General features: G+C 44.4%; 1 protein-coding gene across 2 annotated transcripts in view; it reads left to right on the top strand.

Annotated features, from left to right (window-relative positions):
- ST18 (ST18 C2H2C-type zinc finger transcription factor) overlaps nucleotides 1-11,219 on the top strand; it is a 93,877-nt gene extending 82,658 nt beyond the window's left edge. For both annotated transcript variants that reach the window (XM_043879960.1, XM_043879959.1), the window contains exons 19-22: nucleotides 4,993-5,081; nucleotides 7,454-7,557; nucleotides 7,663-7,806; nucleotides 8,867-11,219. In XM_043879960.1, the coding sequence (XP_043735895.1) occupies nucleotides 4,993-5,081; nucleotides 7,454-7,557; nucleotides 7,663-7,806; nucleotides 8,867-9,007 (478 nt within the window). In that variant the 3' untranslated portion in view covers nucleotides 9,008-11,219. The remainder of the gene's footprint in view (nucleotides 1-4,992; nucleotides 5,082-7,453; nucleotides 7,558-7,662; nucleotides 7,807-8,866) is intronic.
- The last annotated feature ends 3,406 nt before the right edge of the window (nucleotides 11,220-14,625 follow it).

The raw sequence follows: 14,625 nt of genomic DNA, 5'->3' as shown, positions 1-14,625 counted from the left end.
TCAGCCCCAGAGACCCTCCTGAACCTGGAGCCAGAGACAGACGTGTCCCAGGAAGTCCACTCCCCTGACTCCAGGCTGGGGCCCACCTGCCCCCCCCCCAGCCCCTCACTGGCCCCCCACCCGCCCCCCACCATGGTCCCCGAAGCACAGGAAACAGGAGTGGTTCCACGTGCAGGCTGCCGATTCGTGTGGACCTGAAGGCGCCTCGAGGACTGGAGCAGGGACTGAGTGACTCAGTACTGAGGGACACGTGTGATGTGATTTTATTTCCACCAAGTGAAAAAACACGTAGCAAAATCCCATTTTTAAGGAGTCAGGCAATTATCCCTCTATAGTTGGAGTCAGTGGCCATCTCTGGGGGCCAGGAGACAGCTCTTGCTACAGGGCTGGTGAGGAAAGCATGTTCTGTGTTTGCAGGTAAACGCGTGGTAAACCCCTCAAGGCTGTTCTTTCAACTGCAGATATGCATTGTGTGTATCTATGTACAGATCGTTTATTTCATAACATGAAAAAAGAAATGAGGAGCTCAAAAAGTATAGGCTGCAATATTAATGCGGAGATATTATTTTATAGAAGAGAAACAATTAAGACTTTAGACAAATGAATAATTCAGATTTCACTGCTTTTCAGTCTTGCTACTCAGAGAGCCTGAACGTCACCTGGGGAAATTCTCTTTGAGGTGGAATGCTTTTCTTTTACGCTGTATGGGATTTCATACAAGTAATATAATAAAATGCCTAGCTTATTGCCTGTCACATAATAAGTGTTTGACACAGACTATTTCCTTTCCCTTTTGTACAGTTGTATTAATATATGTGCAGGTATGCAATAATTCATTACAGTCGGAATGACTTGTGCTAGGATCACACTACTGACCCACGATACACCTTTATCTGTCCTGTTCTCTCCCCTAACATCCTGACGTGGTTCGGTTGTCTTTCCCATCTCTGCCAAAGGCCCGCCGCTATCCAGGTTGCTCTGTCCTGGCAGAGAGCCTGTTCCAAATAAGTTCCTCACACTGTTTATTCCTTTAAACTCTCACAAACCCCATGAGCTACAGGCGCTATGGTTGCCTCTGTTGACAGACAAATCCTTGTGCGGGGAAGTTCAAGAATTGCCCCCGTGCACAGCTCACAGCATCAGGACACAAAGCTCTTCTGAGCTAGGTCCCAGCCCACCCCTGGTGTTTCCTGGCTCCTTCCAACCACCAGGCAAACACTCCTGCAGATTTCTCTTGGCCATCCTCTAAGGCACGGTCTGTAACTTTTCTCATTTAAGATTCAGCAAAACGAGAATAATTATGAAACTTGCCTAGAGAACAGTTACATGTGCTTGACGTCAGGGCTGTGTTTGTTGTTACTGTTTAGTCGCTAAGTCGTGTCTGACTCTCTGCAACCCCCGTGGGCTGCTGCACGCCAGACTTCCTTGTCCTTCACTATCTCCTGGAGTTTGCTCAAACTCATCTCCGTTGAGTCAGTGATGCCATCCAACCGTTTCATTCTCTGCCGCCCCTTTCTCCTCCTGCCTTCAATCTTTTCTAGCATCAGGGTTACATGCTAATTACTTTACAACCTTGCTTTTCGTCTTCATGTTACAAACCTCCACTTTGAAAGAATGGCAACTGAGGTGACGAATGGTGTTGTGTTAAATACACAAACAAACGCACACACTCATGGATGTTCGAAGGTGAAAACCAGAAGTCCTGGGACTAAATATAACTCATTTACTACTACATGTAACTGTCATTTTATTGAAGATTATAAATATATTATAGAGGGATGTCCCTCACACAAATGTGTTGCCTGCAATTTCATTATAACAGGGCAGACAAAGATATAGTTTAAAATTGCCTTCCTGTACTTCAATAGCACTGTGAATTTGGTCCAAGCCATAAAAAGCACATCTTTTCTGCCTTTACAACACATAGCCCAGACCCTGAAGGTGATGCCCAGCCAACCTTCCCTTTCCCTGAGCAGCAGAACTGAGCCTTGTGGAGGACCTGGCCTCCTCAAAAGAAAAAGGAACTTTAAAAATATTTTCAAGCCCCAGTTTTCTTAAATTTAGAATTTGTTTCATATCCCAGGAGATAGAAAATACCCACTAGTGTTTTTAAAAATTTTCTTGGCCCCGCCACGAGCATGTGGGATCTTAGTTCCTCCACCACGATGGAACCCGTGCCCGCTGCATTGCAAGCTCGGACTCTTAACCCCTGGCCCACCAGGGAAGCCCGCAGTGGCATTTTTAGACCAGAGTCTCGCATCTGTCATGAACTGTACTAGATGTCAGTCCCGTGGTTGTGGGGCTTCAGTGACCATCCACACAACCACTCCTCTCACCCCGTGTTGCCTGGATAACCCAGACCCTCAAGGGTAGAGTCAGAGAACTCTCTGGAGGTGTTAACCTCCATCTTGTTACCAGCCTCCCACAGGTCACTTTTTTTTTTTTTTAACTTAATTTTATTTATTTATTAAAAAAAATTTTTTTATTGTTACTCTTATTTTTATCTTTTGGCCATGTTCCACGGGATGTGGAATCTAGTTCCCTGACCAGGGATTGAGCCTGCACCCCCTTTGTTGGCAACTCAGAGTCTTTTTTTTTTTTCAATTATTTTTATTAGTTGGAGGCTAATTACTTCACAACATTGCAATAGGTTTTGTCATACATTGACATGAATCAGCCATGGAGTTACATGTATTCCCCATCCCGATCCCCCCTTCCACCTCCCTCTCCACCCGATTCCTCTGGGTCTTGCCAGTGCACCAGGCCCAAGCACTTGTCTCATGCATCCCACCTGGGCTGGTGATCTGTTTCACACTTTTAAAGTCCCATTTACCAACTAGACAGTAATCCTGTTTGTGACCCTTTTCTAAGAACACAATAGGTGACTTAAAACAAGACAGCCTTGCAAAAACTTTCCAGAAAAAAAAAAAAAAAGATAATGCAGCTTATAGAGGATTTTTTCTTTTTTTCTCACATCTTCTTTCTTTTGTTTTTATTGGAAGATAATTGTTTTGCAGTGTTGTGCCAGTTGAGGCCACCCTTTACGTGAGCAGTTTCCAAAAAAGAATATCATGGTCACAGTTCAGTTTCTACTTTTTCATTATTTTTTTCCCTGTGAAAATATTTCATAATTTATCAAGTCTTGGAAAACCACACAGCCTTCCTTTTACATGTAGTATTACATATCTGTATTGTTTTATTTCATATCATCTTAATATTTTAAATATTAATTTTAAATTCTTCAAAATATGCATGCACTCTACAAGCGTTTACTAAGGGTTTTGCTTCAGAAATATCCTCTTTCACTCTACCAAATGTCCTAATCTTTGGATGGAAAATGATTGTTTCATGAATAATTAGAAACCAAATTTCTGTGGGAAAAAATATTTTCAATGGTTGATTATTATAATTTTTTAATTTTATTTCAAAATTGTTGATCCAAAAATATAACAAGTGAAAAAATTAATGGCTGCTTAGAACAAAAAATCATCTCGTCATGTCCAACAGAAAACATGTTTTGTTCAATGTTGTCATTATCATTTTGGTGCAATTTAAATAAAACAGATGAAAGAAGCAGGCCTGAACGGAACAGCTTCATAGGAAAGATATATAAACAGTCTACAAGACAGTGCACTGTGAGCAGTGAAGGCACATAAATATGCCTGCAGCCCCTCCTTTTCTTTTCCTGTCGGGTACCAGGTGGTTCAGTGGTAAAGAACCTGCCTGCCAATGCAGGAGATTCGAGTTCGATCCCTGGGTTGGGAAGATCCCCTGGAGAAGGGGAAGGCTACCCACTCCAGTACTCTGGCCTGGAGAATCCCATGGACAGAGGAGCCGGGCGGGCTACAGTCCACATGGTTGAAAAGACTTAGACACGACTTAGCAACTAAACAACAACAAAGAGATTTTTTTAATGAAAAATGACGTTTTATCCATGGCTGAAAGAAAAAATAAATAAAATTATTAAGTAAAAAAAAAAAAGAAGAAAAGGAAAATAAAGCTCTGAAGAAGCAAAACATCATTTTTACAAAATGAAGTCTTAGAGGGGAAATAAAAAAGTTACAGAATAGCTGCTTCACTTTTCTGTACAGCAGAAAATAATACAGAATTGTAAAACAGCTATACTCCAACAAAACAATTTTTTTAAGAAAAATTAAAGAGTAAATTTGAAACTTTCACTTACCCAAACTGAATTTGCCATCACGGAGTAGAATAATTATTTTGAGCTTGTATTATTTTGAGTCATTCTGTAAAGATCCAATGACAGTGTGTATAGAGACAGAAAGAACTAGATTTATTATCCATGGCATTTTGACTAATTTGGAGCAAATCTTATTCAAAATATATAGGTACAATTTTACATTTACAGAAAATAAAGTAACTACTGCTAAAAGAAAAAAAATGACACAAAAATACAAAATAGTGATATTTTTAAAAAATTAATTAAATGATAATGATCAACAGTAGCTATTTGTATTTTAAGAAAAAATACAAAACATTTTACATTATTTGTGTGCTTCCCTGGTATCTCAGCTGGTAAAGAATTCACCTGCAATGCAGGAGATCCCATCTCAATTCCTGGGTCAGGAAGATCCTCCTGAGAAGGGATGGGCTACCCACTGCAGTACTTTTGGGCTTCCCTTGTGACTCAGCTGGTAAAGAATCTGCCTGCAATGTGGGAGACCTGGGTTCGATCCCTGGGTTGGGAAGACGCCCTGGAGAAGCGAACGGCTACCCACTCCAGTATTCTGGCCTGGAGAATTTCACAGACTGTATAGTCCATGGGGTCGCAAAGAGTCAAACATGACTGAGAGACTTTCACTTTCACTGCTTTTGTTTTAGAAGATATTGTTACTTTCTGCACAGAGACTGCAGATTATAATGTAATGAGTAGGCAGGCAAAGACTAAAGAGTATGTAGTGAATACAAAATTTTAATTTTTCTAAGAAACAGTACTGGTTTCACCCACTGGTGTAATTTTCACTTTCACAGCTTGTCCGGATGTCCTCTCAATGCACAAGCCATCAAGAAGGGCAAGGTCTCTGAAGAACTAATGACCATCAAGGTCAAAGCATCTGGAGGTAGGAGGACAGGGTGGGGCCACGACCCCCGAGGTTTGGCCCCCCAAGGGGCCCACATCCAAACCCTGCTCCATGCTGGAAGTGCTATTTAAACAGGCAAGAAAGACACTTTCCTGAAATTTGAACTAAGCTACAACTTTCTCTAAAAAACAATGTCTTGGTTTTTTTCCTTATTTTTTAATAAGGATCTCCAACAGAGAAAATCGGTCAATGATGCTGGATGAATTAGGGTACACTGGTTGAACTTGTGTCCTTCAATCTTAAAATGACAGTTTTTGTATGAGCCTGCATGTATGTGTGTTCCTGGTATGAGCCCTCTATCAAATTTCAAGGTCTGGGCACCCATGTTTGAATCCTTACCTTTTGTCCTACACCCAGAATGATATTTTTATGGTGAATCCAGATGATTTAATTCAGGATCTCTGTGTCTATTTCCCTGCACGTTTTCCCAGGGCCGACCCCCAACACAGTGGCTAAGCCATCCTCCCTACTGGAATCTTCTCATGTCCCTCTGATTCCCGAGTACTTTTCTTGAGTTCTCATCAGTGTTTTCTCACACGTGTGTTCTTCTCTTACAAGATCATCCTGACGCATCTGGGAAACAGAGGTGAAGTCATTACTTTGCTTTATCGATTTTAGTCAATGGCATCTTTGGCACTCAGTTCTACACGAGTAGAACTGAGCCAGGGACTCGCAGTTGTTGCTACTTTATTTCTCTGAAAGCATTGCTCCATCTTTTAAATCCATGCATGACTCTTAGAAATAGTGTCTTGTTTCCAGGTTGTGCTTCCATGCACAATATGCCTCGTGCACCTTGCACATCTTCCTGTTGTAGAGTTTGCCCCAGGTGCGGGCCTAGGGATAAAGTTGCTGGGCCGTGGAGCCTGTGAGGCCCCGCTTCAGTAGGTGATGCACTGTTGTTCCAGAACAGTCACCCAGGAGGGTACCAGAGCCTGCACCTCTTCACACAAGCTGTCGAGTCCCACTCAGCCTACTTCCAGGCGTTGATCTTACTAAATCTAAATGCTGGTGACCACATTTATCCTGCTGAATTGTCATCTTCTGGTTTAGAGTTGTCATTCTGGACTGTTGAGATGACCTTAAATCCGGCTCCTGGCCTCTGAATATCAGCCACTATTCCTAGCTTTCAAAATCTTTAATATTCATTCATATTCCTCTTATAAAAGAATGACGGGAAGATAACCCTGTTCATTGAGAACCTGTTGTCTGTTCAGCACTTTATGTTTTTTTGTGTTAATTCTCACAGCATTTTATTGAAGCATGAGGAGGTGAAGTAACTCAACTTCAAGAACAAGGGTCAGGCAGTGTTCAGAATTCAAAGCCGCACTGCCCCCAGACCACATTTGCTTCTGATTAAAGTCCATGAAGAAGCCAAGCTGTGGGTCCCTGGGCTCGAACCCCCCTGCCAGGACCCCCCTCTGCCTCTAACAGTGGCTCAGAAGGTCCCTACATTTGGTCATTAATCAGCTCAGTCCGGGTGCTCCTGTCCCGGTAGCATTGTGCACAAGAGGACTCACAGGCCTTGGATCTCAGGTCAGCCCTGCCCCTGCCCTTGGCCCCAGCCAGGTGATGTGGTCGTGTGGGTGCTCAGTGAGCCTCCTTTAGCCTTGTGAGGCTCTGGCCTTCATGGGAGGAGGGGTGATGACTCCTGCCCCACAGGGTCCAGCCAACTTCCAATGAGACCTTACTTGTGAACCCGTCTGGCAGCAGACCTGGAACACAGCAGAGCTACATTTAACCCTAGGGCATGTCTTACCAAGGGAGTCCATCCTGCAACTCTTTAAACCCACTTTCTTAGAATCTTGGGCATGGGTTTGGGTAAAAATTCAGCATTTCAAGTTAAAGTCTTACTTTCTCTTGTCGTTATTCATTCGCCAAGTCGTGTCTGACTCTTTGCAACCCCATGAAATGCAGCACATCAGGTTTCCCTGTCCCCCACCATCTCCTGGAGTTTGCCCAAGTTCATGTCCATTGCACTGGTGATGCCATCCAACCATCTCATCCTCTGTCACCCTCTCCTTTTGCCGTCAATCTTTCCCAGCCTGAGGGTCTTTTGCAGTGAGTTGGCTCTTTGCATCAGGTGGCCAAAGTATTGAAGCTTCAGCTTCAACATCAGTCCTTCCAATGAGTATTCAGGGTTGACTTCCTTTAAGATTGACTGGTTTGATCTCCTTGCAGTCCAAGGGACTCTCAAGAGTCTTTTCTAGCACCACAGTTCAAAAGCATCAATTCTTTGGTGCTCTGCCTTCTTTACGGTCCAGCTCTCACTTAGCAAACCACACATTAAACATAAATGGACTCAGATTTGTCAGTCTTCTTTTTTCACTTTGAAATAATCTGACTTTTTACAGGTATAGAGAGTGATGAAGAAATTAGGCATTTGGATGAAGAAATAAAGGAACTCAATGAGTCCAACCTTAAAATTGAAGCCGATATGATGAAACTCCAGACGCAGGTAAAAAGAAAGAAAGAGGGAAGGGGGTCAGGATGGGACAAGACCCACCTGGTGCCCTGTCCTTCCGGAATCTGCTTCCATGTTCCCAAGTTCTCTCCCTTTCAGATCACGTCCATGGAGAGCAACTTAAAGACCATCGAGGAGGAGAACAAGCTGATAGAACAGAACAACGAGAGCCTGCTGAAGGAGCTGGCGGGGCTCAGCCAGGCCCTCATCTCCAGCCTTGCTGACATCCAGCTCCCGCAGATGGTCAGTCTGAGGCCATGGCTCCCTCCCCGTGCCCCCAGGCTCCCTCCCAGGGCTAGGGCAGAGGGGTGGCTCGGGCAGGGGAGACCTGCTGGTCGCTCGGTCCTTCCACTCATGTGCAGTTTCCATGTGTCGGGGGGCTGTTCAGTTTGAGCCATCAGGTCAGGGAGAGGAGGTGCCCCAGCACACAGAGAGCCGAGGTGAGCAAACCTGACTGTGGCTCCCATCATCACCTGGAGGGACAGAGAAAAGGGGAAAAGAGCCTGCCTCTGACTCTCCGGAAGCGGGATGTGGACAAAGGGGTCTGAGGGTGAAAGAGGACAATTCCCACCAGACAGCTGCCCCCTCACCCCCACATTCCTTTGGTCCCAGCTCAGGGCAGTCTGGGGAAGCTTCTGGCATGAGCAGGGCCTCCCCTCCCCCACCTGGCCTGCACCCCCTTCCACAGATGAGGTCTCCGTGCTGAGCTCATGGACACATGAGCTGAGGCTGAGACCCCTCCTTAGGAGAAGGGGTGCAGAAGGGGTGCAGAACGGGTGTAGCTGGGAGGGGCCTGACCCAGTAGCCAGACCTCCACCCTGTGTGGCTCCCAGCTTTTCCCAAAGTATGGACAGTCGGATGGCCTTCCCAGATGGCGCTAGTGGTAAAGAACCTGCCTGCCAATGCAGGAGACGTAAGAGACGTGGGTTCAATCCCTGGGTTGGGAGGATCCCCTGGAGTAGGGAATGGCAATCCATTCCATTACTCTTGCCTGGAGAATCCCATGGACAAAGGAGCCTGGTGGGCTACAGTCCATGGGGTCTTAAAGAGCCGGACACAACTGAAGGGACTTGGCACACACGCACAGACACGGGGTCACACTCACCCCGGTAGCCGAGTCAAGAGTGAGCAGACCCGCCCATCACACACTCACCCCTGCCTCCCCCTGAACTCCTACCGCCACACGGGGCCCCTCCCCCCTCCCCAGGCTCCAGGGTCAGAATACCACACCCTGTAGACCTGCTCCCCCTTTCCCAGCAGCCCAGGTCACGTGACTGGAGCCCCGTGTTCTGTCCTCCTTCAGGGGCCCATCAGTGAGCAGAATTTCGAGGCGTATGTCAACACGCTCACAGACATGTACAGCAACCTGGAGCGGGACTCCTCGCCGGAATGCAAAGCTCTGCTGGAGAGCATCAGGCAGGCGGTCAAGGGCATCCACGTGTAGACCGCAGCGCCCCAGCCCCGGGGAGCCCTGCCAGCCTCACAGACGCACCTGGGGGGGCTCCAGGCCGCCCGGGCAGGCAGTGGCCATACTGCATTTACAATTGCAACATTGCACTAATTTATCCCCCCCCAGCTGACGTGAAAAGGAAAGAAAAACTATGATAGACTCTTTGGATGAAAAAGCAATGCAGTCAAATATTAGATCTTATTTATTTTCATATGTTTTCCTTTTATTCCTTCATTGCACTCTTTTGGGTTTTTTTTTTGTACAGTATATGTAAAATAAATGTGACATTTTTATATTTTATTTATTTCTAATCAAAGAGTTTTTTATCTTTTAACTGCATTTTGAAGTCTGCCATATTTTTACAAGTGTGTTTATTAATTTATTTTCCAATAGAATTTAAATATTAGAAATGCTATTCTCAAATCACATATCTGGCTGGGTTTAAAGGAGAAGACAAAAAAAAATATGAAGGAAAATCCTTGTCTAAGGACTGCACTGTGGTCCAGTTTAATTTTTATTGCACACTCTACCCCCCCACCCCCAACCCCTTTCACGAGCTTTGTGTTTATGAACGGGCTTGGGTAAAACGTGTGGAGGGGCACAAGATAAAAGGCACTCACTCACAGGATGTGTGTCCTACAGAAGCACAGTGGACTGAAAACCAGCCTGTTTCAAATTTGTTAGCAATAATTAAATAGAGCAATCAGCAAAGTATTCGACTTCGCTGTCTGGTTTCAGTTCATATGAAGTATTTATTTGAAATTATTTCAAGAAACAAGCTTTTTAGCGATGCAGGTTTGTCTATTTGTTTTTCAGGTTACACCAGATAGTTGGCAGCTCTTACCCCAAGACGAGAAGTAAGACTCGATGTGACTGGCCAGGCTTTCCTGCCACTTGTTGGTACAATACACAAGGGACAGTGTTGTAGATTTGTACTTAGCAAATGTAAACGCACCCACATGGAAAACTGTGTAGATACCATATCCCCCTGAAATAGCATTTATCTTACTGGGTTGACTGGAAAGGAATGGAAAATACAGTCACACAAGCAAGAATGGTACCCGGATCTGAGTCACTGCTTTAAACACTGGCAACATTGTCTCAGCCTCCTGAGGCAAACAGACAGCTTTTGATTTGACAAAAGTCTTTCTGCAGACAGAGGCGTGCTGCAAAGTACAGACACTCACACCCACAGGCACACAGACACGCTCACCGACGCGAGATTGAGCCTTCGATCTCGAGTTTCTGGATGGATCAGAGGGTAGTAGTTACTATAGGAAAGGCGATGTCTATTTCAGGGATTGTAAAGTAGTTAAGCATTGTTTCAAAAGTTTTTTTATATTTATTTTTTTTAAGAGAAAGGTATAGACAACCAGCTAAACTGCCTTTTTGCTGTGCACACACCCTGGGTGTGCGACGTGCCTCTGTGTAAATGGGCTTGATTTCTGTGCTGTAACAAAGTGTTTATTTTTCTTAGCAACATGGATGTGTATGTGGACTGGATGCCATGGTGCTCGCAGGCTTGCTGTTTTCCACTGTTGTTACCGTTGCTGCACCAGCTGAAGCGCCATGCGCAGTAATCCCCCCACCACGACACTAGTCACTGTTCTGTATGAAGTGGGGCTTATCTTTGGTTTGGCGTTCATTGAAATCCTTGACTCTTAGTCTAGTGAAAATGAGATGTCAGTTCTTAGGTAGGAGCGGTGAGTATTTAAAAATCAACTTTAAGAAAAAAGAGCTAACGCGTGTGCTGTCTATTATAAACGGGACACCAAACGAAATTTTCTATTAAAGTTATGTATTTACAAACATTTTGCTATACAGTCCTCGATAGATGCATACAAATGAGTTCACTTATTACAAAGACAAAGGTTTAATTTGCTAAATATTTTAACGAGTTTGTTATATATTTTATTTAATTTAAAAGAAATCTCTTACACCAACCTATGTATTTATTACCATAATTTACTGCAATTCAGGTTCGTTGATTTGTGTTTGCGTAGTTTGAACAGGATGGTTTTGTGAAGGATGTTTGTTTTTATTTGCCTCCTTTGTACTTGGTCTGTTTTGTAACGTGCACTGAATTTTTGTTTCTTTCCATGATGTTAATGATCGATACTGTAAATTGGGTCTTTTGTAAACAAACAAACAAAAAAAGCAATGATGTATGCATTTTTTTTAATTTGAAGTAGTTTGTACACCGTTTCTTCAAACAATTAATATTTCTTACATCAAAGCAACCGATTGTGTTCAGTGCTGTACATTTGGTGTATGGTAGGAAATAAAAACGGAAAAGAGTTTCAGTGTGGTCCTTCTCGAGCTGCTATATAGAGAGGCTTGTGGCCAGCCCATGATAAACACTCTCCCCCAACCCCAGGAGCTCAGTGGGGGAGGGGAGGGCACCCCTGAGCCTCTGCGTCACTTTGATTCTTTGGGGTCCATCAACCAGTCTGCTTGGCTTGATTTCTCACCCCAAGTGGAGAGGACTTTTTGCCAGCTGCTACACCATCCCAGTCTGGGTTCCAGTAAATGCACATACAGAAGGGCCACTGCCTCTGATGTCAGGAAACCTTTGCTGGAAATTCACCCGCGTCTGGTGAGCAGTAAGAGAGAGGCCCCACCCTCCTAATGCTAACCCTGCTTTGAGGAGTATCTCTGTGTATTCCTACAAGCCAGATGAACTCAGATTAAAGGAAAATCATTAATTCTTCACAGCACCTCTTTGTCTTGCATATTTTTCCTATCTTGTTTCAAACAGCTTGATTTAATTTTCCAGTTTCTTGCTCACTTTTACACGTCTCTAGGTTGGTTGCCATTTATACTCAATATGGTTTTTAAAAACAAACCCATGTCATCCTTGTGTTAAAGCAAACTTGACTGAAAGGGAGTCTGGGTCCCCAGAGAAAAGACAGATACCTGAGTAGACCTTTGCATCACAGGGGTTGGCACACAGCAGTTAAAGATATATTTAGCTTGTTTTTTTTTAATATTTTAAAAAATTCTTATTTATTTGGCTGCATCAGATCTTAGTTGGAGCAAGTGGGGGACTTCACTGTATCACTCGGGTTCTGTCGTTGTGGCTTCTGGACTCGCAAGTTGTGGCTCCCAGACTCTAGGCATGCCGGCTCAGTAGTTGTGGTATTCAGGCTTAGTTGCTCCGAGGCATGTGGGATCTTTCTGATCCAGGTATCGAACAGATGTCCCCTGTATTTCTAAGCTGATTCTTTAACCACTGGACCACTAGGGAAGTCCTTGTAGCTCGCTTATAATCACCAGTTGATCTATCTACGATGCACATGTGATCCATCCTATAAAGGGATCACAAGCTGCAAATCTGCTCCACGAACCCCTTGCAGAGCACAGGCATCTTGCCCTCCATGGAGTTTTATGTCTGCGAGCCACATACACATCCCAGTCGATGTGGCAGAAGAGGAGAAACAAGACAGGATGCCGAGTCAGAGATGTTCAGACGACAGGTGTTTTATCAGAAGGCGTGTGTGCCAGGCCCACTCCCGGGGAGTTCCGCCTAGCAGGAGACAGGGAAGTGAGTGACAGGGACACAGCCTCCTGTGGACACAGTGAGCAGGGTACCACCCTGACTCCAATTCCCTGGAAAGAAGCGCTGGTTACAGACGAGTTGGCAAGTTAGAAGAAAGAATTTGCAGGCAGCGTGGAGAAGCTTCTACAAAAGATGACAATGAGACGGTCATCCACCAAGCAGGTGTTTGAAATATCGCAAAATAAGTGAGAAGTGAGGCCATAAGAAGCAAGAAGCCCAGGTAAGTGGGAGAGGGGGTCATTTTATAAACATCTGTGCTAAAGAATTGTAATTTCCACACACAGACTTCAGAATACCAAAGAAAGATCTAAAACCAAAGAAGGATCAAATCTCCATTAAAGACAATGTATTCCACCTATTCAAACAATTACACCAGGCTCCTCTGTCCATGGAATTCTCCAGGCAAGAGTACTGGAGTGAGTTGCCATGCCCTTCTCCAGGGGATCTTCCCAACTCATGAATTGAACCTGGGTCTCCTGCATTGCAGGCAGATTCTTTACCGCCTGAGCCACCAGGGAAGCCCTACAATTTCTTACCTGAATGCAATACAATTGTGTTCAGTGCTGTACCTCTGATATTTGGTAGGAAATAAAAACTGATGATGAGTTTTGCTGTGGTTGTTTTCAGGTGAAAACCTTGTCACCAGCCCGTGAAAAGTCCTGGAGCCTTTAGGCAGAGAAGTAAAATTCTTCCACTGTAATTATGAGCAAAAAGAAGAGGGTAAATGAGTTTTTGATTTGGCTACCTAGAAAATGTTTTAAAAGTTGACATCATGATACGTAAATATTTTACTAATCTTATAACTCATGTTTTCTATGTCTCTTTCCACACATCACATCCATTTTATTGTGGTCTGGGAGCAGTACCTTGCTATTTCCTGTCATGATTGAGCAGTTGATTACGACACAAGCAGATTTAATTGGTTAATCACTGTCAACACCGTCAGACCCCATCATTGATGCCTATATAGTCATGTCCTGAAATCCTCAAGCACGTTTATGAAGTAAACATCCCGAGGCCCAAAGACACTGATGAGGAAACTGTTGCTCAGGAAAGTGGATAAGTTGCCCAAGACCAGAAAACCAGGAAAAGATACAGTCGGATTGGACCACTTTCCACTGTTTTTAGTATCTCAGCCATGGGGCTCTGTCTGCTTACCTGTGAGCTGTGTCAACACAAAGAAAGAAAACAAGAATTAGTCAAGATTATGACATCTATTGGTATTCACTTATTTCTTTCAGGTCTAAAACTAAGAATGGGATTTTAGCCAGCTCTAATAAATACTGCTATGTGCTTTTCCAAAGTTGAATGTTTAAAAAAAAAAAAAAAACAGACACATGTGTGCTAAGTTGCTTCAGTCACATCCGACTCTTTCAATCCTACGGACTGCAGCAAGGCAGGCTCCTCTATCCCTACGATTCTCCAGGCAAGAACACTGGAGTGGGTGCCATTTCCCTCTCCATGGGACCTTCCCAGCCCAGGATCAAACCGGCATCTCTTATGTCTCCTGCATTGACAGGGGGATTCTTTACCACTAGCACCACCTGGGAAGCCCAGATTTGTGGACTATCCCTAAATCCTGATGGGACAACAGCGCCTCCTGGTGTTCTGAGGTCCTGAGTTCGTCCTCGTAGCTTCCTAGACCCAATGCATGGAAAGGTTTCCATCAGCATTGCAGGACTTGGAGAGTCAATAATCTGCCTCACAGGCCAGAGACAAATCCAGGGTCAGGATTCAACCCAGTTCTGACCCCCAGAGAAGCCCCTGTCCCTCCTGTAGGCCATCAACAGCATCCAGTCAACCCCCGACTTCCTGGCCGATGTCCCAACAGGCTGAGGGGAGGAGGGGTCAGTGTCACCACCAATCTGATAAAGTTGTTCAAAGAAGCATCATTTTGCATGTCAGCCACACCCCTGTGATGTGTTTTTCTTGTACAGACCCATCATGTAGATCTGACACCCTAATCATTAACTTGACAAATTGGGATTGAAAATCTTCATTTGGATTGTAATTGCCCCCAAATAAGGAAAATATAAATGACTTATATTTGCTG

This window comes from Cervus elaphus, chromosome 21 (genome assembly GCF_910594005.1).
Source record: "Cervus elaphus chromosome 21, mCerEla1.1, whole genome shotgun sequence".
Lineage (NCBI taxonomy): Eukaryota > Metazoa > Chordata > Mammalia > Artiodactyla > Cervidae > Cervus > Cervus elaphus.
This window is presented reverse-complemented; position numbering and strand designations above follow the sequence as displayed.